This window comes from Mauremys reevesii, linkage group 5 (genome assembly GCF_016161935.1).
Source record: "Mauremys reevesii isolate NIE-2019 linkage group 5, ASM1616193v1, whole genome shotgun sequence".
Classification (NCBI taxonomy): Eukaryota; Metazoa; Chordata; order Testudines; family Geoemydidae; genus Mauremys; species Mauremys reevesii.
Window position 1 is genome coordinate 116,070,141 of NC_052627.1, and position 24,905 is coordinate 116,095,045.

The 24,905-nt window shown below is 39.0% G+C and overlaps 1 protein-coding gene across 9 annotated transcripts in view; it reads left to right on the forward strand.

Annotated features, from left to right (window-relative positions):
- SORCS2 (sortilin related VPS10 domain containing receptor 2) overlaps positions 1-24,905 on the forward strand; it is a 767,814-nt gene that overhangs the window by 717,850 nt on the left and 25,059 nt on the right. For all 9 annotated transcript variants that reach the window (XM_039541213.1, XM_039541219.1, XM_039541216.1 and 6 more), the window contains 10 exons: positions 927-1,047; positions 3,095-3,228; positions 3,966-4,094; positions 5,972-6,143; positions 9,760-9,946; positions 13,402-13,535; positions 16,053-16,176; positions 18,093-18,205; positions 19,994-20,119; positions 24,505-24,604. In XM_039541213.1, coding sequence (XP_039397147.1) covers positions 927-1,047; positions 3,095-3,228; positions 3,966-4,094; positions 5,972-6,143; positions 9,760-9,946; positions 13,402-13,535; positions 16,053-16,176; positions 18,093-18,205; positions 19,994-20,119; positions 24,505-24,604 — 1,340 coding nt within the window. The remainder of the gene's footprint in view (positions 1-926; positions 1,048-3,094; positions 3,229-3,965; positions 4,095-5,971; positions 6,144-9,759; positions 9,947-13,401; positions 13,536-16,052; positions 16,177-18,092; positions 18,206-19,993; positions 20,120-24,504; positions 24,605-24,905) is intronic.

Genomic DNA, 24,905 nt, shown 5'->3' on the forward strand with positions numbered 1-24,905 from the left:
TTTTTGCTGGACGTCATACTTACTCATTTTGTTTTGGAAGTAAATGGCCTCACTTTGGACATTGTGACTGTTGAAAGCACAGGCCAGTTTTTAAACTTCCATGAAGTTCCCATTTTGCTTAGAAGGAAATTGACTATTTTGAGCTGTCTTTACTGCAGCTTATGGAGGTACTGAGCCTTTAGATGTAACTCTTTAGGGACAGGAGTCAGAATTTCTTCATGCAATGCACTGATGGAAAATAATTATGAACAATAATACATGCTTTACACTTATCCCAGGTTGATCAGTAGTAATATTACCATTTTATGGCTAGGTAAGGTAAGGCACAGACAGACTGAGGAACTTACATCGAGGTCACATAATGAATGAGTGGTGGAGTTGGAAATTGAACCCACCAGTCCTGACTCCCATTCCACTTCTCTTATGACTATCACTCAACCCATGCGTCTGACAAAGTGGGTATTCACCCATGAAAGCTCATGCTCCAATACTTCTCTTGGTCTATAAGGTGCCACAGGACTTTTTGTCGCTTTTTACTCAACCTCCCTTATCTTATTGCAGAAACTCAAAATATGTAAACCATAAAAGGGATAATAAACTGAAATGTCAGGCTCTCATTAAAATCATGTATATTTCTACCTCAGTCCCAGAATAGTTTACTGGAAAAAATAGTTCTCTAATAAATGAGCAATACCATTTCTTAGGGTTCGGTAGACAATTGACAGATGTTTTCTCCCCATAGAGAGCTCCTGAAAATGTATATCAAAAGTGGGGGGAGGGGGAAAGCAGATAAAGAAGCAGCATTTCTATTTTCAGCAGAGGGCACTGTGAACAGAGGGGGGAAGTGAATAAAAATAATAATTAGAAATCTGTGAGGATTGCTATTGCTCTTCCACAAGGTTTTTACTTTTGCTCTTTCCGTTCAGAGTCTTTGGACACATCAGTTATCGTTCAGACTGGGAGCTGGTGAAAGTAGACTTCAGACCGTCTTTCCCTAGGGAGTGCACAGAAGATGACTATGAATCTTGGGACCTCACAGATCTACAGGTACTGGACACACAACGATCTTGTATTAATAATACATAGCGCTTACGTAATGCTTTGATATTCATTGTACTGCACAAACATTCACTAATGAGTGTGGATTTCAGCACCCAGCTTTGACAACCCCAGAGTGATTTTTCGGAAGGATGAAAATAGTCCATTACTGTTTTTATCAGTGACGTCAGAATGGCTTAGTCATTGTACAGGAGATAGATTTTGTGTTTCTTTTATTACCTAAACTGGGCTGGGGAAGAAGGAAGTATACCTAATTACTTGCCACAGTAATAGGTGGTCATGATGGATTGTGGAAAGTTAGCCACACACTGGAAATTAAAACCCATCTCACTGACTGAAGCAATCTGAACATGCAGTTATATGTTCTGCCAACTTCCGAACCAGGCACTATACTCGTATGTAAAGCACCAGAAGTAATTCCAGAATCTCAGTGGACTAATCATGTATTAGAGTCCAGTTGTTTTGGGCAATACAGTTCTGTACTAATTCGTTAATGCTATGTTTCTCTCAGTATCCTGGCAAAAATTAATTTTTGGCAACTACATTCTCTGTAGTATTCTCTTTACGGTGTATTGTTTGTATAGACCACTTTGTGATCCTTTTGGATTAAATGAGATATATCCCTGTTAGTCATGATGCTCACTGTCATTGTTATTTTTACTCTCCTCCCTGTGAATTTATTCCCTTTTCTCTATCTGTGCCTCTTTCTCTACGTTTCTTCTTCATCTGCCATTCTGTATTATTCCAACCAAACTTTCCTTCAGCACTTATTCATTGGATACATTATCACTACTGCTATACTCCTCCTCACCTGGAGCATGCTAGGTATGTACTTAGAATGTAACATAGCCCCTAGCCTTAACGAGAAAAGTACATTGAGACAGTGGAATTACACCTCTCCATGGAGTTTCAGAAACTGGAAACTACTGAAATTATTTTAAAAATTGATGGAGTATTTAAAAATACTCACTTACCAGTACTGTAAGTGTTTAAGTGACCGTTCTCCAGGCAAAAGTACCTGAGCAGTGCATATAACTGCAGAATTGGGGCCACAATTACCCAGACATTTTAATGCATATCCTTAGACTTCTGCCCTTTAGAAATATGTCTCAATATCTGGAGAAGATTACTCTGTTTTCCATATTTGTATTGTGAATGATTCAGATAGAGTGTTCAAAGAAAAAGAAAAAAAAGCAGTTGTTATTCATTATAATGCATCCTAAGCGTACAGTTGCAGAACTGTGCTACAGAAATAAATCACCATCTCAAACCGTTAATCACTATTGCTATTATTATTTATTTGTATTACAGTAGCACCTAAAGACCCAAGTGAGATCTGGGCTCCATTGTGCAAGGGAGCTGTACAAACATAGTAAGGGACAGTCCCTGTCCTGAAGATCTTAAAGTCTAAATAGGCAAGACAGACTGGAAGGTAGCAGGGAAAAAAGTATTAGTATCCCCATTTTACAGATGAGAAGCTGAGGCTCAGAGAGATTAACAAGTTTCAGAGTAGCAGCCGTGTTAGTCTGTATCCGCAAAAAGATCTATCTGCATCCGAAGAAGTGAGCTGTAGCTCACGAAAGCTCATGCTAAAATAAATGTGTTAGAGATTAACAAGATGTTCACAAGTGACAAGATTTCAGGGGTCTTTGTTTTTGAGTGCCCAACTTGAGACATCTTAAATAGGCTTGTTTTACAGAAAGTGTGGAGTAAGTGCCATGTGAAAAACCAGGCCCCTTTAAGGTGTCTCACATATGACACCACAAATCAAGACACTCAAAATCACTAGGCACTTTCAAAAGTCTTGACCTAAATACCTTGCCAGAATTCACCCAGGAAGCCTGTAAGAGAGTCAGGAATTAAACCCAGATTTCCTGATCCTGAGTCCAGTGCTTCAGCCACAAGACCAGCCTTTCTCTGGCTACAGTCTAAGTCACAAGTGGGTGGACTTCATGACAGTACAATTTGGAACAAACACAGAAAAACAAAACTTCTCATAGCTTTGCTTTTTACACTCCTGTGCTTTAATGTTCAGGGTGATCGCTGCATCATGGGTCAGCAGAGAAGTTTTCGGAAGAGGAAGATTTCATCCTGGTGCATTAAAGGGAGGAGTGTCACATCTGCTCTCACATCCAAAGTTTGCGAGTGTGCAAACTCTGATTTCTTATGGTGAGCCTTTCTGTGGATTTTCAGGGTTATCCTAAAGATGAAGTGTGTGAGAGTCTGGGATGTGTAAACCCCACAACTTTCCTAAGCTGAAAACAACAATAAAACATCCCAGCAGGATCTGAATGAGAGGTTGTTTTCCCATCTGTTCCTTTTTAAAAGGCAAAATTACTTCAGTAGTCCTATTACTGTTTATGTTGGTGGGTTTTGCAAGCAATTATACAGAATTTCATAGTGTGGCAGAGAAATGCAGAGCTACAGAAGCTGAGTGCTGTGGAGTTTCTTTTGAAAAACAGAACCACAAAAGCACTGACATTTTTGAAGTAAGGTGTTTTGTTTTGTTTTTCCATCTGACTAGACAAGTCCTGATGTTTTACTCAGGCAAACTCCCATGGAGCAAAATTTGAATCATGATCAGAAGATTTGACCTATTGTATTTAATACAAATCCTCTCTAGTTCTGAGTGAAGTGGAGGAAAAGGAGTGGTGAAAGAACCCCTTTAAAAAAACTAAACTGCCAATAGAGAGAATTCTATGGAACTAGTTTTTGGACCCAATTCTGCCCTGAAATCACTGCCTTAGGAATCACCCTGAGGGCAGAACTGGGCTCAGCATGTTGTGTGTTGGCTTGATACAAGATAGTATTCAAAAATAGGTTCTCCCGCACTTCTATCCAACCACAGAAAAGAGATTTGCTAATAAAGAAGGGGCGCTAACAGATTAATTTGGTTTGGTTTGCAGTGATTATGGATTTGAACGTTCAGCACCTCTGAAATCAGAATCCAGCAAGTGCTTTGCTAACTTTTGGTTTAACCCAGAATCACCCCCTGAAGATTGCGTATTAGGGCGGGCCTATGCGAGCAGCACAGGGTAAGTATTTGATACTTTTACCAGCATTTGGGGGGAGAGCACTCCTGCAGAGGATTACAACATAGCCTTCGGGAAAAGTAATTAAATACTCTTTATAGTTAAATTGTTTACATCAAAATTGTCCTTAGGTAGGTTTAGTGTGTAGGAGGGTTTCAGTGGGGGGAAGGGCTAGGACTTGCAGGAAGGACCAGGGCACTGTCAACTTGATATTTTTTTAAATTGATAAAGCCCCCTTTAAATGGTATGTCCTGATTTTTTAAAAAATTCCTTTTAAAAAAAGGTGTTAAGGGTTTTTCTGATCCTTGAAAGCAGAAGCATCAAACATACAAAATATGGCCAAACCCAAGCGCCCACAAATCTTGTCAAACTCCCAAAATCATAAAATAGATTTTGAGGGTTTTTATTTTTCATTTCTTTTGTGGTATTTAAGCCTTTAGGGATGTGATGAGCTTTCCAGTGACTACAAGGTTTAAAGACTGTCGAGCCACGGCCTGCCTGCTGGGGCTGCTGGCCTCTGAGTGAAACCTGCTACTGGGGTCGCATTTTCCTGCTTTTCTTCACAATGATGAGAGTTAGAAACATACTTTTTTAAAAACGTGAAAGCTGAGATTCTCAGGTAATCACATGCTTCCAGGAGCTGGTGCTTTCAAGAAAGCAGCAAACATCAAGAGACTAGTGAAAAATCACTGTCAGCAACAATGCACCGCTTCCCATTTGTCTCCTGTATGCACCCTTAATTGGTGTCTTTTCAGTTTCAGGGTTGCTGCTACTATTACTAGTAACCAACTTCTTGCAGAGTCTGAGCTAGAGCATGTGAATGTGCTCCCCACAGAGCAGCGCATGACGGATGCAACTCGCCGTGTAGGGAACAGTCCTCAAAGGCCCCAAATAAACAATCAGAAAAGAGAGAGAGAAATATTTTTCTCTAAACTCTTTTCTGATAATCTTAGGAGCTGTTTATAACAATAGTAGCTACGCATTTTTCGGATATGACTTTTAAGTTGACAGTGACCCTTTAATTTTAATCCTTTAATTTTATTTTGGAGCAATTTACCCTCTAATTGAAATAATTTACAGTTTTCTGAATAAGTATTTATCCTCACTCAGCTTCTCATGCTCCTTCTCCATCCCCTCATGTCCTCAGGGGTAAAGAATTCTGCAGAGAATGGATTCTTTTCCTAATCCTATGGGGAACTGAGAATCAAAGGAAAGCTTTACCGAACTGTAAACAATAGAGCACAGAACATACACACTACAATGTGGTCTGATGTCTATGCTGAGAATAAGTTGCAGCTGGCAATAACATCATCTTTCTCAGCTGCATAGATTGGGACCAAATGTTGAAATGTCAAATCAGGCAAGAAAATCAGTTTGCTGGTATTTGCTTTATCAGTGAAAATCAGTTTTTTGTTTGTTTGTTTGTTTGTTTGTTTTTGGTAGTGAATGGCCGCTATACTATAGCATGTTTGAACTCAGAAGAATGAAACGTCAATTGTGTTAAAAAGACTGGTTAAAAATAACAAACCTGAATGAAACTGATTCTTGCACAATTGCTGCATAATCCTGAGTGCTTCCTTGTTAACCCTCAGCCAATCTTTGTCAAGCTTTATTTTTTTATTCTGTTATGCAAAATTTGAATTTTAAAGTGTTTTAAGAGCCACGCAAGCATAGAGTAGTTCATCAGCACTGGAATTAGCTCCTCAGTAATGCAGAAGTTGTTTGATCTGATTTCCATCTGATCTCTGGGACATTGACCAGACCCACTGAGAAGTCAATTACCGTGTGGTAGCCATTGTTATACTGTCCTGCAGTGCCTCCAATGGCACCCACCTGTTATTCTCCAGTCCTGTGTGCTCACTGCTTATTGTTTTATGCAGGTACAGGAAAGTGGTGTCTAATGTATGTGAAGGTGGTGTTGACTTGCAGCAGAATCTAGCCCAGCATATGTGTCCACTGATTGCTCCCAAAAGACTGCAGATCAGCATTAAAGGAGAGAGCCTGGCTGTTAAACCTGGAGAGGATGTCACCTTTGTAGTCACACAAGAGCAGGTAATGAAGAACTTCAGCCTCTTAAAAATGTCAGCGCTGGTTTAGAAGTTATTTCTAGGTGCTCGTTTCTCTCCTCTCTGGCTGGGTGAACAGGGATTAGCCCCTGGCTTAGAAACAGGTGCACAAACCATTCCGTTGCTATTGCTCCATCCATTTAACCAAATGGAAGTATTCAATGAACTACACAAATGACAACTCTGTCTAAGAAACTGGGTTCATCCCCTCAACAGCGTTTTTCTCCACTGTTCCTTAAAGATATCAGCAACTTTGAAAATCTTACCTTAAGATTAAGATTGAGTTAAGCGTCAACTCCCTTGATCTGCTTTGAATATTCCAGTTTCAGTGTTAGAGGGGAGTCAAGTGAGATGTAAAGAAATTGTACTTAACATCACATGGAAAGCAGAGTACAGACAACATTAATACAGATAAATGTTCAGCCTCAGTAAAGACATGGGGGGGGGAGGATGATGAAGCCAAAGAGCCTGAAGTAAATTCATGCATTTCAGCAAGGCTGATGATACAACCCGTGTCCCAGATTCATTCCTGCCCACAGATGGGGATTAGCCATCATGTCCCAGATTTTCAAAAGGGTACAGCACCCACAGTGTTACAGTGGAAGCTGCTAGTGGCAGATTTGAAAATCTGGACTTTATTTCAGTGCCTAAAATAGGAGCTCTTATCTCTTTTTTGACCATCTGGCCCCAATTGTGGGTACTGGACACTTGAAAATCTGGCCCTGAGCTCTTTTGGTCTCACCTATTAAAAATGTAAATCACATCTTCTTGGTAATCAGGTAAAACATAAGATAAAATCACCAGGAAGTAAAGGATAATGACATCTACTCTGTATAGTCCTTATTGACAGGTTTCCCTGTGTTGCCTAAAAGAGGCAACATCTTAAAGGTATAATCAGACTATAACAGTCTGATCTGTAGGATGGAGCAGTCTGATCTGTATGTCTGTGGTTTTTAACACTTACTCATTCAGTGCCAGATTCTGCCATACTTTCTCAGGTTGAGTACTACTTTACTTTGACACTAATCCCATTGATTTCAAAGAGTCTGAAGGAAATTCATACATTTCAGCAGGCCTGCATGGTCCATGGACACTGATTCATTCCTGCAGAAGCCAATGGGAATACTTGCAGAGGAAGTTACTACTTAATATGTGTCAGAATCTGGCTCTAAGTAGTTATTGGCCTTAGCTATAGCTCCATTTCTTTTCCTAATTCTCTGTGCTGTCACCATTTCATTATTAGTAAAGAAACAGCACTTGACTATTATCTGAGAGCTCAGTAATTTATCATTTCTGTTAATTGTGATGGGGCATCTAAAAATATGAGTTTTGCCAGAGTAGGAATTCTGAGGTTTGAATGTGTTTCTCTGTCAACTGGCTGAACACCTAGGACATGCAAAGATGCTCAAAGGTCACAAATGGTATTCTCTCTCTCTATCAGTGATAGCTATGCATAATACTCTGAACTATAAGTCTCCTTTACAAGAAACCTAACAATTTGCTGCCCCCTATGGCTGAGAATCAATACGTCCATAACATTAGTTAGAAACAGAAAGGCAAGTTTTGCACAAGGGACCAGTTAGGTCTTCTGACAATTAGTGAGCTTAAGAGAGAGATCCACTAACACTAAAGAGATGTAGTATTATATCTATCTGTCACACACCATATTAGTTTATTGCTGTGTCTGAATGCCTGTTCTTAGTTTCACAGGAGCGAGGAGCTTTGGCTCACACCTGTGTTTGTCTGGGTGATACATTACTGGGTTTATAAATAGTAATAATATTAATAACAAGAAGAAGAAAATAAGCTGTCTCAGGCTCTGCTCGCTCAGTCCACAAAATGCATGAATAAACAATGTTAAGAAAATCCACTATTCGCAGAAGAACTATGTAGATGTGTCCAAGTTCCATTGAATTTAGCTGTATTTTTCCCATGTTCCTCTTTTGTTTTCACACCATTATTATCTTCCTATTTTGTAGAATGAAATCAGTGCTTTGAAAACATCAAGATCCTTAAATAGTATTATAGTAGGAAGGGCATTGTGAGAGCAAAACTTTCATTAAAACTCAGATCTGGTTCACAACATAAAACCTTACTCCTGTACCCCCTGGAGATAGTATGTAGGTGCTTTGCTAGCATAAGAAAGCAAACAAGCAGTATTTGCACTTTAGTGTCACCTAAATGAATTGCACTTACAAGCACACAGCTGAGGAATCTCCTTTGCTTTAAACTTTAATATGGTATTGTCTCCTCCACTAAATTCCACCCATCTGTATCCAAAGAAAATGGTGATTTGAAGGAAATGTTCACAGCAGAGGAGCATACAAGGCAATAAACTCCTTTTGTGGGTGATGCATTCTGGAGTTGAGGCATTTGAGAACTATGCAGGATCTTTACTTTGAGCATTCTCTCACCTTGTGAACATTTTTTCCTTTTATCTGACAAGACAGAAGAAAATTCATCCAAACAGCAGCACTTAAAAAAAAAATGTTTTCCTTTCCTTTGTAACGCAAAGATCTGAAAGTTCTTGTCTGCTGTTGCCTCCTTTGATCTTCTGTTAACATCATGTTTTGGGATGAGGTTTTGAAGTATGACTTTTTCAGAGAGTGGCCTGTGTCGAAATGGAATAATGGAACTGAACATATAAAGATTTCAGGGTCATTTGAGAGGCAATAACATGTGATTTTTGAATGCTGTGATTGGCTGAAATCCTTTTCTAGTCATATAATTATTGTAATGCACTGTCAAGTGAGTAGCTGCACGATTGCCTTTCCTGGATGCAATCAGAACTGTTACAATGCGTGCCCTAGGCCATGTACTGCTAACTGCTAATGGAGAGTCTCCTTTAGCTCCAGTCATGTGTCTCTGTCCAGATGGGAGAATCTGAGTTCTATACTCACTGTCATGAATATCCATGGTGTGTAGCCTAGTGACAATGTAAAGTCATAAATGGTTATGTTTTTTGTTTTAATGAAGTTGCACATTGAAGGCAATCTTTATCATCCCAATACTTTAGGCCTGACTTTAGAAAGACGGTGTCATTTTCATGAGCACTCGGCAGAGCTACAATGAATAATAAATTATAGCAGATGGCTATGGTGGTATAAATGCTATGCTAGCAATAGTAACACTGTGCTAACTATACTATGCTAACCCTACACTATGCACTAGGCTTAGTCAACTGGGTTTTTGCTAGCACAGTGGACAGGGCTTAAGAGTCCTATATAAGCTCAACGAATACTTATAGATTGGGATTGCTCCGCACAGTCATGTTGGTCATATCCAGAGGCGTAGTCCGTGTAGCATAATGCAGTTACAACCTGTTGACTAATCTGGAATATATTATCCTCATTAAACTAGATCTGTTACAGATAAGGGAATATTAATACACACACACACACACGCCACTGCCACCACCCCCCCTCCTCCCTGGAGCAGGCATCGTCGTTCTGTTCTGTGCTTGTACAACATGTAGGACAATAGGGCCTTGGTCCATGGCTGGGGCTCCTAGGCACTACCACATACAAATAAGTAATAATAATGTGTCCTGTTTCTTTGAATCTTGGGTATTCAACACATCTCTGATCTATTTCTTCTGCTAGGGAGATATTCTAAATACCAAGTACCAGGTGGACCTTGGGGATGGCTTTAAGGCAATATACGTGAACCTCACAATGACAGGGGAACCCATTCGGCACCGTTATGAGAACCCTGGGATTTACCGTGTCTCAGTCAGGGCTGAGAATGTTGCCGGGCATGAGGAAGCAGTGGTGTTTGTTCAAGTTAATTGTAAGTTGTGCTGTTTTGTTTTCCTCTGGTTTCACTTTTGCAGCTTCACAACAACTTGATGATAGCTACAGGGCAGTGATTTCCAGAAGAAATTATATTAAAGATCTTATCACCAAAATACATTTCTTTGAATTTGCTCATGCAGTAGTGCACCTGCTGCATATGGTTGATGCAGATGATTGTAAATGGGGGAGGGTATTACCAAACCAAAGGGAGATTTGACTTTGAAGGGAAGCATGGTCTAGTGATTAGACAGCAGGAGCATCTAAGGCAGGAGTAGGGGTATCCAAGTTCTAAACCCAGCTTTGACAGTAAATTCCTCTATGGTTTCAGGTACCATTTTCAATCTTGGGTGGTTAAATTTAGCCACCTAAATATGTATTCAGATACCTAAGTAAGTGACCTGATTTTCAAAGGTGTGGAGATGATGTCTTCTCTTCCCTGATTTTCAGAAGTCTCAGATCAGTGGGAGCAGTAGGTGCTCCTTACTTCTGAAAATCAGATAATTAGCTAAGAACACGAGACGTGATTAGAGACAGGAACTTAAGGCAACAGGAATAAGTGCACTAACTAGATTTAGTTGCCTAATTTTAGCTACCCAAGTTTAAAATGTTGGCTTCAATATATATTGACTTAACTGCATATTGCAGTGAGAACGTGCAGTATCACATGAAACAGACCATTTATTTTTCTTATAATTAAAACCAAAATAAAAACCATCAACTAGAATTCAAAGAAAATAAACAGCAGTGCACAAGGAATAGCATGCTCCATCAGAGGTTTAATGTACCTTAGTCAATTCATAATTGAAATAAAACAGGAAGCTCAGCACTGGAACTGCATTTTCCTCCCCCTTCAGAACTCATACGAGCTGTTGCTTCTCCTGTTCTTAGATAGGTCAAATAGAAACCCAGAAACAAATCATATAGTCAAAAAAAGGCAGGTTACTCCTCTTGTGTTCTCCAAGTACAAGCTTCAGGCTTTGGGGAGTGGGATGGGTAGCCTCCATCATGAATCCTGGAACCAAATAAAAAGCAGTAAACATTGGAGCCTCTGCAGAGATTGGAACTTTTAGTGCAAGTCTATAGGAAATGGACAGTGGCTCCAGCTACCCATATTTCCCTTCTGTTAACCAGAGTCTTTGAGATGCAGCATTGCCTAGTAATTAATGCAAATGACGGAGAATAAAGAGATCTGGGTTCTATTCCTTCCTCTGCCCTTACTGGCTGTGTGATCAGTTAGGGCCCTATCTTGCATCCATACAGATTAATTGCAAAATTCCCATTAAAAGCAAAGGGAGCCGGATTAGGCCCATAACCTCTATGCCTCCGTTTCATTATCTATTTTTTAAAATATTCAGGTAGTAACATTTCCTTACAGCGTAGTGTTCTCAGGTTTAATTCAGTATTTGTCAGGTGCTTAGATGCCAAGCTGATAGATTTGATAAACAGAAGCAGGGAAGGAGAGTGGCTGAGTGTGGGTCTGTAGAAGCAATATATGCCTGCTGTGATAGGTGAGTATCCTTCCTTTCTCCATTGAGAATTGCCCCACTCTTGGGAGATTGACAAGCAGTAAGAACCCCTGAAGGATTGCCTTCCCAAAATGTCCCTCTCATTTGGCTTCTATATTGGGAGATGAGTGATGAGTGAAGGATGTAAATGGAGTTTCATCTGGTGGATTTACAAATGTCAGAGGGGGAGGTATTTCTCAAGTGTAAAATGAATGCTATATCTAATCTGGTGTTGGAACACTAATTTGATTAGGATTGAGTACAAAGGCCAATCCACTAGGATAATCTTAAACTGATTTTGAGTCTCATCCCCCCGTATCCCCCTCCATATTCCCATCGGACTTTTACCCAATGCCACAAACAACCTTGGAGTCTTATAAAAGTATTTTGTCTTGTCCAGGGTCAATAGATAATTTACATTTGATTTATGCAGTCCTGGTAAATTGTGAGGTTTGAGGAAGATGACCAGGACAATTAAGATGGAATTTGGAAATTCTGGAGTAATTTAAGTTGTGGGCTCAGAAACACCTTATCCCGTAGAATATCATGAAAGTAGAATAAGCCATAAACACCGATATCTCAAAATTCTTTTTACCTGATGTAACAGTCAGGAGGAATGCAGTTTTGAGGGACAGAGGACAAAGGCAGAGTTCATGAAACTTGTCAATACTAAACTCAAGCCCCATGAATAGGAAAAGTCCCAAACTGCAGGACAGATACGCACCAGATCTTTAAAGAAACTTTTCATTGTGGGATGTACCAAAATTATGAGTCTCTGATCCAGGGGATAAGATGCTGCAGCTGGTACCAGGGGCTAGAGCAAGGCTCAGTTCTTTGAAAAAGCAAGTACTTGGACCAGAGTAAAGGGAATTGTGGAACAGAGGCATACCCACAGTGAGTGTGAATTGGACGTGAATGGGCAATGATGTAATTAGTGCAAAGAGGGTAAGAAAAGGCTCAGAGTGATGTCTGGATTGAGGCTAACGGCTCTGAATGACAAAGAGATGTTTAGAATACAGAGAGAAATGATAGGATGGATTCATTATATATAATAACTTAATTGATGTTTGTAAAGCACTTTGGGTTTCTGAAATGGAAGGTGCAATATAAGTAAAAAAAGTGTTAAAAGCCTCCAAGCTTTGAGTGCTTTTCTGAAACAAATATAATTCATGCCTCCTATAAAGATTTTCTTTCAATAATATTATTTAGTAAACATTTTTATGGACCAAAATATAATGAGACTAGTAAGAACCTGATACAGAGATTTTAAAGTGATGCTGTTTTTGTACACTGCCTGCAAGTATAGCCTCACTAGGTAAAACATCAGAAAGGAACAAATTTACTCTAAGAGCACGTGTTTAATGTACAGAAGTTATACATTTAAATTTTGCAAATCAATTACTTTAAAAATCTGTCTATTAGAAGCTATGTATTAATTGGATATTATGCTGAATATTAGCCTGACTAAAAAAAAACAACGAGGAGTCCGGTGGCAACCTGACTGCTGATACTTTGTAATGAAAATGAACAGTCAGCATCATTCTTCTCAGATTTTGCCTTAAAAATATCAGAGGCCTGGTAGAATTTCCATCAATTTTATCTTTGATTACTTTCCTTTTCCATCTTTTTTTTAAAAAAAACTGGGCTAAATTTACTTATGAACTTCTATGTCAGACATGCACAAGAAAGACTCATACAGGTGCATCAATAAATCACGTTGCTCTGGATTTTTATTTGTGACCTCCTTTGTTTAATTCAAATGTCCAGAACATACCTTCAGCTCTTTTCATTGATGCATGCAGAAATCAGGGAGGGAGAAAAGTAAATTCAGGACCTTGTTCTGTGCCGGTGAGACTGCTGCAGAATTGCTGAACAAGAGAAAAACCAGAAGCATTCAATAAATTGATGGATTCTTGATTAATGGCCTTTTTGGAACTCTATTCAGCTCCACTGCAGGCTTTACATCTAGAAGTGGTTCCAGTCATTGGGAGAAACCAGGAGGTGAATTTGACAGCCATCGTATTGCCCAAGAACCCTAACTTGACAGTCTTCTACTGGTGGATAGGAAATAATCTTCAGGTACACACAAGATTTCATTGGAGATTTTTTTACAGCCTCTCTTCAATAAGGATTATGTCTAACACCTATTCCTTTCAGGAAAATACTCTCCTGGTGTACGTGACATTTTGCAGAATACCTTCTGTTTCAAACAGTCTGTGATACCATCTATTAGATGTTATTTAAACCTCATTAAGTGATCATGAACTTTCTCTGTTCCTTTCCCATTATTGCTATTTTTGTGATTCATTTTTTATTGATTTTCATAAACAAAAATACAAAAATATAAATGACTTGCGGTTTGTATATGTTACAGAGTACCACATATTTCACAGGATATCCAATAGAATTATGTAATTTAAGCACCTTTATAGTTTGTCAAAGCTGAAAAATCAGACAATAACACAGACACAAGATGTTAGAGTGGTGGTAACTATAATAATAATTATTAATAATAATAATAATAAGATACAAAGAAATAGGCAGGAAAGGGAAGGAGGAGACCTCAGGTATAACAGAAGTCTGGCATTATTTGAGCCACCTCAGAATTCTTTATCCAAGTGTATCAAGAAACAGGGTCCAATTTTTTTTAAGTTCATATCATTGCTCTCTATGTCAATAGATTGTTCTTTCGCTGCTTACTCAGACAGGTTCAAATACCAGTGCTCTATTTTGGGCATAAACCTACTTATCCATTTTTGTAAAATCATGCACTTGATAATCATTGAAGCCTTCAAGAACCAAATCTTGGTGGTGGAGTTAAACCCAGCGTAGTAGGTACATAAGCTAAGGTATAATTCTCAGCTGACGACTGATTGCTGAAATCAAGCACCATTTTCACTCTTGTGTCTGCCTGACCATTGGACAGTCCCATAGCATATGCATCAGGGTTCCTTTTTCTTTATTACAGTGTCAACAAACTTCAGAGGACATGGGCCTCATCTTGCACAACCTCTGTGGTGTCCATTATTGCTATTTATGTGTAAATGGAAATTTCTCATTTAGAATCAGGCTACTTCTCCAGACCATTTCCTTTAGTGGAGTCACAATTGTGTTGCAGTTCACCACCTTTAACGAAACTGTGATGTAATGCATTTGGGATTATGATATCAGTGAATTATGAGAGCTTCTATTTATGTGATGATTAGCAGAGATGGGAATTGAAATACTGCACAGAAATATATATTTCTGACTAAGTCTGTTTCTGTGATGTTATATTCTTTACAGGTTGTTATAGAGAGATGAAGTTAAGTCTAAAAAGGCGAAGACAAAAATGGTGCTCATACACTATAATTTTGGTCATAGATGGGTAGATAGGTTAGATCAGGGGTAGGCAACCTGTGGCACGCGTGCCGAAGGCGGCACGCGAACTGATTTTCAGTGGCCCTCACACTGCCCAGGTCCTGGCCACCAGTCCGGGGGCGGGGGGGCGCTCTGCATTTGAATTTAATTTTAAATGAAGCTCTTAAACATTTTAAAAACCTTATTTACTTTACATACAACAAGAGTTTAGTTATATATTATAGACTTATAGAAAGAGACCTTCTAAAAACGTTACAATGTATTATTGGCACCCGAAACTTTAAATTAGAGTGAATAAATGAAGACTCGGCACACCACTTCGGAAAGGTTGCTGACCCCTGGATTAGATACATGGATCATAAAACATAAAAAATCTAAATATTTCTACTGGGACAGGATTATTCTCTTCTGTTCATTTAGGCTAATTATCTTCTAAAATAATTATTTTAAAGTGTATGAGCGCAATGTAGTGCTCATAAGAGAGAGACTAAGATTACTGCTTGAGGGAGGAATAGTTCAGACAAGCACCATGCACCAGTCCATTATTCTAGTCTTGGGTCTTTCTTGAGCCCGGAATGCAGATCAAGTGATATTGTGTGGTGGATCTGTGATGTGCACAAATATGGACTAAGCACCTAATTCTGCAAGATACAGAGCATCTCAGGTCCCTTTTGACATCTTTGGGAATTGCAGAAGTGCAATAGGGCTCCTGTATGGATCGGGCACTAAAATCAGGCCCCAAAATTAATTTAATTGTAACTGATGATAGAATCTGAACTCAGGTGTGTAGAGGGGAATTACCTATGCACTGAGGGCCAGACCCAGAGCCCAATGATGTCAATGGGAATCTTTACAGTCATTTCAGTAGACTTTGGATCAAACCCTAATAGTTTCTCAATTATATTAGAAGGAGGATCTGCTCAGTCTTTTAAAATGTGTGTCCCTTAACTTTGTAATTCCAAAGGCAAACACTAGATTTTGAACACCGTTTAAGTATATTTTATATGCATTTTCTGAATGAAGGACTATTTTAGTTTTCAAGTATCCAACGTAGGGCAAGCAAACCTGGTGGTAGAGAATTGGAATTTGCTGACTTGTCTAACCATTGATTAAAATCACAATGAAAAATCAATCTATTATTTGATCCTTCCAATATATTTCAATCATTTGTCCTTCACACACATTTCTTTCATAATTCTTCCTAGCATTCTTTTTTAAATTTTCCTCCTTGTTTAGCCACTTCTCACTTTGGACCGTTTTTTGGTGACAAGATTTGCTGAGACAGGTGAGGTGAGAGTTACAGTGCAGGCCTCCTGTGGGAACTCCATGCTGCAGGATTCCAAGATTGTCCGAGTTTTTGGTGAGATCATTTTACTCCCTCGTATTTTTTTGTCCATTACATGTACTTGTATGTACTTTACAATTGCTCTTAGAGACCAGATCCTATTGTGAAATTTTATCCAATGCCATGTTAAACTTGTAAACTTAATTCACTAATCTATTCTGTAATGAAACACCATTGAAATGAACGGAGAGAGGCTAAGGAAGAATTTGACCTGTATCCCATATAGAAAATGCTACCATGTTATTCCAAAGCACTACAGATAACAGTTGTCTTAAAGCAGCATTTTGGGCCATAACTGTAGAATACTGTAGAACTTATATGTTTTTATAATATTTTTAGGCATTCTGTTGATCTTACTACAGAAAGAATAATGTGGGAGGAGAGAAGTTCAGTGGGGCACATACTTTTGTCATAAAAAACTTGAAAGAATTTGCCTGTTGTGATAACACCTTTTTGCTTAATGATTTGGGCATTTCTCTAGGAGTTTGGATTAGAAAGAGCTGCTGAAAAATGTTAAATGACCCTTTTGCTAATGTGCTGCATTGGATCTTAGTGTATTTTGCTGTGCTATGTAATGTGCTGATGAGGCCTGATGTATCATGAAAAATGTAAGAAGGAAGAGGAAATATTTAAACTTGTATATCTGCTGTCAAATCTGGGTATCAGGGATATCTAATAAGTCTTACTTTGCTAAGGTTTGCAAATATGGCAAGTTAAAAGCTTCATATATCCTGGGGACACTCAGAATGATACTTAGCTATTGTCCTAATATTCCAAGCAGACTCTGCCCTTTTTGCTTGTAATATGCTTTTTAATATAACATAATGGTAAACATCAGAATTCAAGCTAAATAGAGCATTTGTAAACCTCTTGCCCTGTAACAAATGGATTTCATGAATGCCTGTGATACCATTTATAAATCCATCAGCTTTTCAGAAAGCTTTAAAAATATAACCCCATTAGCATGGCTTGTAAGCCTATCATGCTTCTTACTTTTCACTACTGCAGCTGCTGTTAGTATTGGCAAATCCTGAGTCAAAGACCAACGGGGCATTGGGGTTGAGAAAAATAAAGACAACCTTAGAAAAAATAAATATAAAAATATGATTCTGTCTAAACTGCCCAAGAGATCATCTTTGGATCGTTCATGCATTCCAAAGGATCTCTTTCTCTGCTTTTCATTAGGTTCTTCAGGTATACTTCCAAGGAGCCTGTAAGGAGAAAGGAAAGAATACAGAGTCCTGTTTACTAAGGAACTGTCCATTTCTAATATTTCAGTTATTTTTGGATTATATTCATAGAAATGTTGGGAGTGTAGCTTATTTATTCTTTTAAACAATGCAGTAGGTAGCCATTGCCATATCATTTCTGTTCATATTTTCACAACTAGATTATAAAAAATATAAAGAAATATTCATTTTGCATGAAAAAAGGAAAATGCAATGGGCAAGAACCAGATGTTTATGATTCAGTAAGAATCAAGTCCATAGAATCATGCCCATTTAAAAACAAAAGAACTCACAGCTTTATGTGTGGTGTAATATCTTAATGAAAAATTACTGGAAAGATAATTATCAGTGGAGTATATGAAACTTGACTTAATGTTTTCCATGTTGCCTTTGATTGGTGGCTAGAAATATTTAGACATAAGATGCTAGGAAATTGGGGAAAATACAAAAATCTAGTATTGATCCATGCTACTTGGATTGTAAACTCAATGGGGCAGGAACTATCTTTTAGTCTGTTTTTGTACAGCACCTAGCACAATGGGGTCCTGGCCTGAAAATGAGTCTTGTACGAGCTTCTAAAAATACAAATAATAACAATAATAATGCTAATAAAGCTTTTTTCCAGAGTTGTTATTTTCTACAAAACTGTTTTGCCCCAATTCTCTTTGAATTGTTCAAAAATGTTTCTTTTCCTGTTTCCAGATCATTTTCAAGTTCTTTCTCTAAAGTTTACTAAACACCTGGACATGTACAACCCCAACGTACCAGAGTGGAGGGAAGACATAGGCCTGGTAGTAACACGACTTCTCGCAAAGGTGCTCTCTCAGTTTGCTCATAAACTGCTCCTTCTCCAGTCATAAAGTTGAAGGTTAAGTTAATGCTTTCCCATTTAGAAAAAACCAGGCAGGGCAGAACAATAAAACTATCCCCATGAGCGACATTTAGAAGCAGTTTGAGACCAGTGTCACTTGTGTATACAGGCCATAGATTACATTATTGCAATTCTGCCAGTTTATTTCCAACACAGCCTAATTGGGAATTAACAATAAATACTCCTCTCAGGGATTTTGGGGCCAGGTGGAAATATTAACAAATACTTTGACTTTGTGAAAAAAATGTAACATGAATGTGATGTAGTCTTTGATAGTTTTTTTTTTAAATAATAATTTACAGCTTTGCATGTGTAACTCTGAAAATTACAGAAAATGTGTAAGGAATTAATTTGCTGTAGCCACTTTATGTAGATTGCAGGTATGGATAAGACTTAGATTCAGATTCAGTGCTTAATTTGTACTAGAGCTTGCTAGGGCTGAGTCCCAGCACCTCTAGGCTTGGCAGTTCATAGCCCCAGTACCTCTGGGCTTTCCGCATCAGTTATGAACATAAAAAAATTGCTTGAGTGTTGGCACCTACTTGCTTGAGCCCTGGCACCTCTTTCATTACAAATTAAGCACTGCTCACATTTGAACCCTGAATTGTCCTGTAGATTACTTAAGTCAAGCTTCACATAACAGCATTGTAACATGAATAAAGAGTAATGCCATTAAGGTAGGGAGCACTTGAGCAATAATATTCAGGTGCACACACTGCCAGAGATAAGCACATATTGAATTCAGTCGAGGAGCATATCAATAGGTTATGACCCCAGAGGTAAATATTTATAGAAATAGTTATCACCAAGGAAACACAGAGCCATATTGTCAAAGGGCCCAAAGTGAAGTCAGTGAACTTACTCTGGATTTGCACCAGTATAAACCAGATCAGGATTCTGACCTTCTATTTTACACCTGTTTCACCCCAGTTTATAACCCCAACACCTAGCCAAATAGAGTGAGTTCCATTAATCACACATATCAACTTCTACCCATTTCATGATGTACATTTGCCTGATGAGTGTCTTCCTTCCCTCCCCCACCCGCCCCCCACCAATCAAATTGGCTCCACATCTTAACTTTTAAAAAATCATATACATGAAGTTAGATAAAATTATATGGATTTTCAGAGACTGTTTGACCTAAGGACTATGAGATTAGACCAGTGCTTTTCATTAAAATCTCTCAACAGCCTTCCTATATATATCACACAACACAAGAATTTGTGACGAATGGTAACATTTTCAAAAATGATAGTGTCATTTAGAAGCCTAAGTCCTACTGAATTTCAATGAGACTTAGGCTCCTAAGTGTCTAAGTCACTTTTGAAAATGGAACTTGTACTTCTAAGACACTTAGGTGCTTTTTGAAAATTTTATCTTGGAAGATGACATGCTCACTGCACAGTTGTGGTAAACCACGAACCACTTAGGCTTCAGTTCACTCTTTCCCACGATACCCATTAGAGCTCTTTGCTATGTGTGATAACACTTCTAATTTTCAAAGAGCTTTTCAGATCACTGCAAATTAATGTAAGGTTTTGTGCAGCTTTCTAGCTTCCAGTGACTTCCGTAGAATTTTCTCTACATATTAAAAATCTTAACACCAAAGACCAGATCCAGAAAACCATATGTGAAAGTAACTACATATTTTATTTATTTTTTGTATAATACTGACATTATAAAGTTAGCGTACAGGCCTGTAAATCTGTGCATGTCTTTTTCTCTGCAGGAAACTAATATCCCTGAAGAAACACTGGTGACCGTGGTGAAACCTGGTCTGCCCACAACTGCTGATTTGCTCGTGCTGCCACCAGCAAACCAGCCAAAGCGGAAGAGAAGTATAACTAGTGATAAGGTAGCCAGAACAATCTCTAATCAGGAGTACAAACCACTAGGGAAACCACATATTTAGAACATTAACATTTTTGATTAGAGGAGAGAAATCCTCCTCGCTGACTTCAGAAATATATTAGACCTCAGATTCTACTGACTCAAGACTTTAGGATTTGGTCTATTACATGAAGAGCAGGTGGTTTCTGTCGTAATGGTCAGGAAGCTTATTCAGGTCCTGAGGCAACAGGAGCAAATACTTTAAGTGCAATGTTTTTAAGAGACTAGTTCAGGAGGGGAATATGTTACAAATAAGAAGGTTCAGAGAATAGGCCACAATATCTGTCTAGCCAGAGTGTGTCTATCTGTAGGCAAGCCCAAGCTCCCTGGGCAGCATGGTACAATACCTCGTTCATGGAATTGCTTAAAGAGGCAAATCTCAGAGTATTTTGATGTGGCTTCTGAGTATTCGAGCAGGAGACTTTAAACTTAACTTTTAACTTTCAGAATTGGGTAAATTAGGATTGAGAATGGTCCTAATGCAAGAAAAACATCCGTAGCCTCCCCCTGTATCTCAGTGTGAAGTTCTGGAAGACTGAAGTCACAATTAATTTCCAGGAAGCACTGTATTTTAATAGATAGTTCAGAAAGACCTATGACAATTGTGGCTTGCAGCAGGTGGGTGAAACTCTTAACTTCTTTGCTCCTTTTAAGGAACGAGATGCTGATTTATGATGAAAGTGTACCTTTCAGTTCCAAGTTTATGTGGAATGGACTTCTTCAATAGTTAAAAGCAACAGATTAAGACAGACCCCTGTGTCCTGCTGTTTGTTTGCTTTTAAAAAAAAAAATACCTAAATGTATTCAGATTAGCTCCCTTTAAATCTCAGCTATTATTAGTGGTCTGCTTCCAGGCAGCTTGAAGAATACCATCAGTTGCATTCAATGCTGCCTCAATGTTTTCATGGTCAGATCTGAACCACCCTTCCAGATATTCCAAGAGGAAAGACATAAAGGGCTACACTGAGCTGCTAATGATTTGGAGCAATTCCTAATATCAGGACTGGAGAGAAATGAAAGCAATTTAGTATTGCACAATTTGTATGATAAAGATCCCCATCTGAGAGCTAACTTATGGCTATTGGAGCTAATGGTGCACCAAAGGGATGCCAAAATCAGGATCGAAAAGATAAATCTGGGAGTAACTATATATTCTTCATCATATTTATATGTTGCTGACAGAGTCCAGTTAGCATTCAGCTGGGGGTGGGGCATACAAAAGGGCATACAGATATCAGGAGCAGATATAGCACCTCCATGGACACCACAGGGAGTGTGTTCCCTGGTAACTTTTCTCCACAATGGGAAGAGGTGCAGCATGCAGCTTCCTCACCACAGCCCTACACCTGCTTACTGGTGTACAGTAACTCCTCACTTAACGTTGTAGTTATGCTCATGAAAAATGCGACTTTAAGCGAAACAATGTTAAGCAAATCCAATTTCCCCATAAGAATTGATGTAAATGAGGGGGTTAGGTTCCAGGGAATTTTTTTTCACCAGACAAAAGACAATATATATATATATATATATATATATATATATATATATATATATATATATATATATATATATATATATATATATAGACACACATACACACACACAGCATAAGTTTTAAACAAACAATTTAATACTGGTACACAGTGATGACGATTGTGAAGCTTGGTTGAGGTGGAGGAGTCAGAGGGCGGGATATTTCCCAGGGAATGCCTTACTGCTAAATGATGAACTAGCACTCGGCTGGGCCCTCAAGGGTTAACTCTCACACTCTAAAAGGCAGCAGGAATGGAGGGAGGGGAGAGCGCATCGCAGACAGAGATGCACACTGTGTATGAGAGATGCGCATTTCCCCTTTAAGTACGCTGACCCTACTCTTAAGTACACTGCCTTGTTAATTAGATCAGCTTGCTGAGACTGCAGCTGCTGCCAGCAAGCTCCCTCTATCCTGAGCCCTGTCGTGTGTGTCCCCTGCTGTATGGAAGCAGGGTGCAGGAGCAGGGTGAGGGGGACACACGACAGGGCTCAGGACGGAGGAAGCTTGCTGACAGCCCCCCTCTTCCTTCCCTCCCCCTCCACTCCCACACAGCAAGCAGGAGTCTCGGGGAGCAGCTCCAAGGCAGAGGGCAGGAGCAGCACATGGCAGTAGGAGGAGGGACAGCTGAACTGCTGATTGATAGCCTAAAAGGAGGTCACAATTTTTTATGACATCTGCAATTGTACAAAAATCTGTGTTACTCAGTAAATATCCTTCCAAAAAATATCCATGCCTAATCCAGTGTCCAGTGAAGTCAATGGAAAGACTCTCATTGATTTCTTTGGATGTTGGGCTGGATTCTTAGTTATCACTTGTGGCAAACCACCCATGTTTATAGATCATTCATTGTTGATGTATAACTGAGAGGAGAACCTTCAAGATCTTCAATATTTCCCCCTTTTCATGTTTCAACAAAGGGACATTTATTCTGCTGATAGCTCCAATTCTGAAAGTTGGTGCCCTGGCATTCTTATGAGATGTTGTCATATACCGAGAATGCACTCTGAGTCTGCTTAATAACCTGGGCAGCCCTTATGGACTCTATATCTGCACTCTAAAATGTGAATGAAATTAGTATCCCTTTAAAAGTTTCAGATCTCCATGTCATCTCTTACTCACTTGCTTGTCTCTCAAAGGAATTGCACTAGGAAGAACTACTTTTAGATCTAGAATGCTTATGGGATTTGAGAATTGCTGGTGGCAGGGCCGGCTCCAGGCACCAGCTTATCAAGCAGGTGCTTGGGGTGGCAACTCTGGAGCGGGGTGGCACTTTCAGGTATTCGGTGGCAATTCGGCGGAGGGTCCCTCACTCCCACTCGGAGCGAAGGACCTCCCGCTGAATTGCCGCAGATCGCGATCGCGGGTTTTTTTTGTTTTTGTTTTTGTTTTTTGGCTGCTTGGGGCGGCAAAACCCCTGAAGCCGGCCCTGGCTGGTGGGACCAGTTAAGTATGGTTCAAGTACAGAACTCTGTTGGAGAGAGACTAAGTAAATATATTTTAGCAGTGGTTGTATTATTTTACAAGTTGCTGTTAATACAACTGTCAGAACTATTTCTCATGTCAGACTTGGGACAGAATAATGGAAACAATATATGGCCAAGTCAGTAAGTTGGGGATAAAAAGTTAAGAATTCTCTGGGAGAATTCTCCTGAAAATTAACTGAGGCCCAAATTCTGTTACCTTTACACTGAGTGCACAAAGAGTCATATTTAAGTCAGTGAAACCATTTATGGACTGAGTGTGGGTATGGGGATCAGAATCTGGCCCTTTGTGAAGTTCATGCAAATACTGTAAGAGAAACAGCAGGGGCTTTTCTACCTAATAGGCTGTGAGGGCTTGTCAAAACCGAGCACAGTAATGTAAAAAGAGCCTCTCTTGAAGGTTTTATAGATATAAAGGCAAACTTAGGGAAGTTGTGGAATATTGGGGATTTTTAAGAGCAGGTTGGACAAACACCTGTCAGGGATGGTCTAAATAGTATTTAGTCCTGCCTTGAGTGCAGGGGACCGGACTAGATGACTTCTCAAGATCCCTTGCAGTTCTATAATTCTATGAAACTTCTAATTTGGCATCCTGTGGGGAGTGGTATCCTCTACTTAGGAACAGTCTATAAAACTAGCCTTGATCCTCTGGAAAATTACCTATGTTGAAGATGCAAAGAAGAGAAAGAGAGGGGCCAGACGATGTGTCTGACGGTGGTGGGATGTGGTGGCACTTTTAATGGTGCTGATCCATAAAAATGTGGGAGATCATATTTTAGCATGCTTTGTCCCCATTAGAAAAATAGGAGAAACTGTTTCTATGTGGATGGAAATAATTGTTTTGACAGCATCTTCTTAAAAACGTGTTGCAAACAGCCATCCATCCATAGAGATAAGCAAGTGAAGTAAAGTATGACATGCAGTGCATTATCAAGCAGTGATTACTTTTCATATGTAAGAAATCTAAAATTCCAGAGAAGCCTGTCTTTTGATATCATTAGAAGAATATGCATATTGTAGACAGGTTTCAATGTGGATTATTCATTGTGCAAGTTACAGTTCGGGTGGGCCCAATAGCTCCTGTAAATGAAATGCTGTTTATCGCATAATGAAAGAAGAAAGTAAAGAGCTCCATAAAGGGAAGAAAGATTTGGCTATGAACATTTTAAAACCAGAATTGCCTAAAAAGTTACAACTCATTGAAACGGTCAAAAAATGTCTTGCGGGTTTCTCAACACGTTGAATGAACGTAGATGTTTCTCAATTTATTGCATTGAATTTCTCAAAGTGGAACTACGTGGAAGATGTGTGACATTGTCTTTCTTATGTTTTCAGAGAATAGCTGCTATAAAGCAGGCCTTGAATGCACATAACATCAGCTTCTTCCTGAGGGAAGGATACTGGGTCTTAGTGACATTAGCCAGCTCTGATTCAGGTAAAAACCCCAATCTGTAGATTGCTATTAGAGTTCTGAGAGAAGTGTCACATTAACTGGTTTCTTCTGATGTTTATTAATTTAAAATGTACCATCAAAGCAACTTATTTTGCTGTTTTTCATTGTTTGTTTCATTGTGATACCCTGTTAGAAGGTTGAAAATATTTGTTCTCTCACTTTTGTCCTTTTCACTAAAATGTAGACAGATTATCAAACACTGGCCAGTTTATACAGGCACAAATTGAAAGCACAGTTTGGACACTCAGATATAAGGGTCCTCGGTTTGACAGCCTGTAAGTAT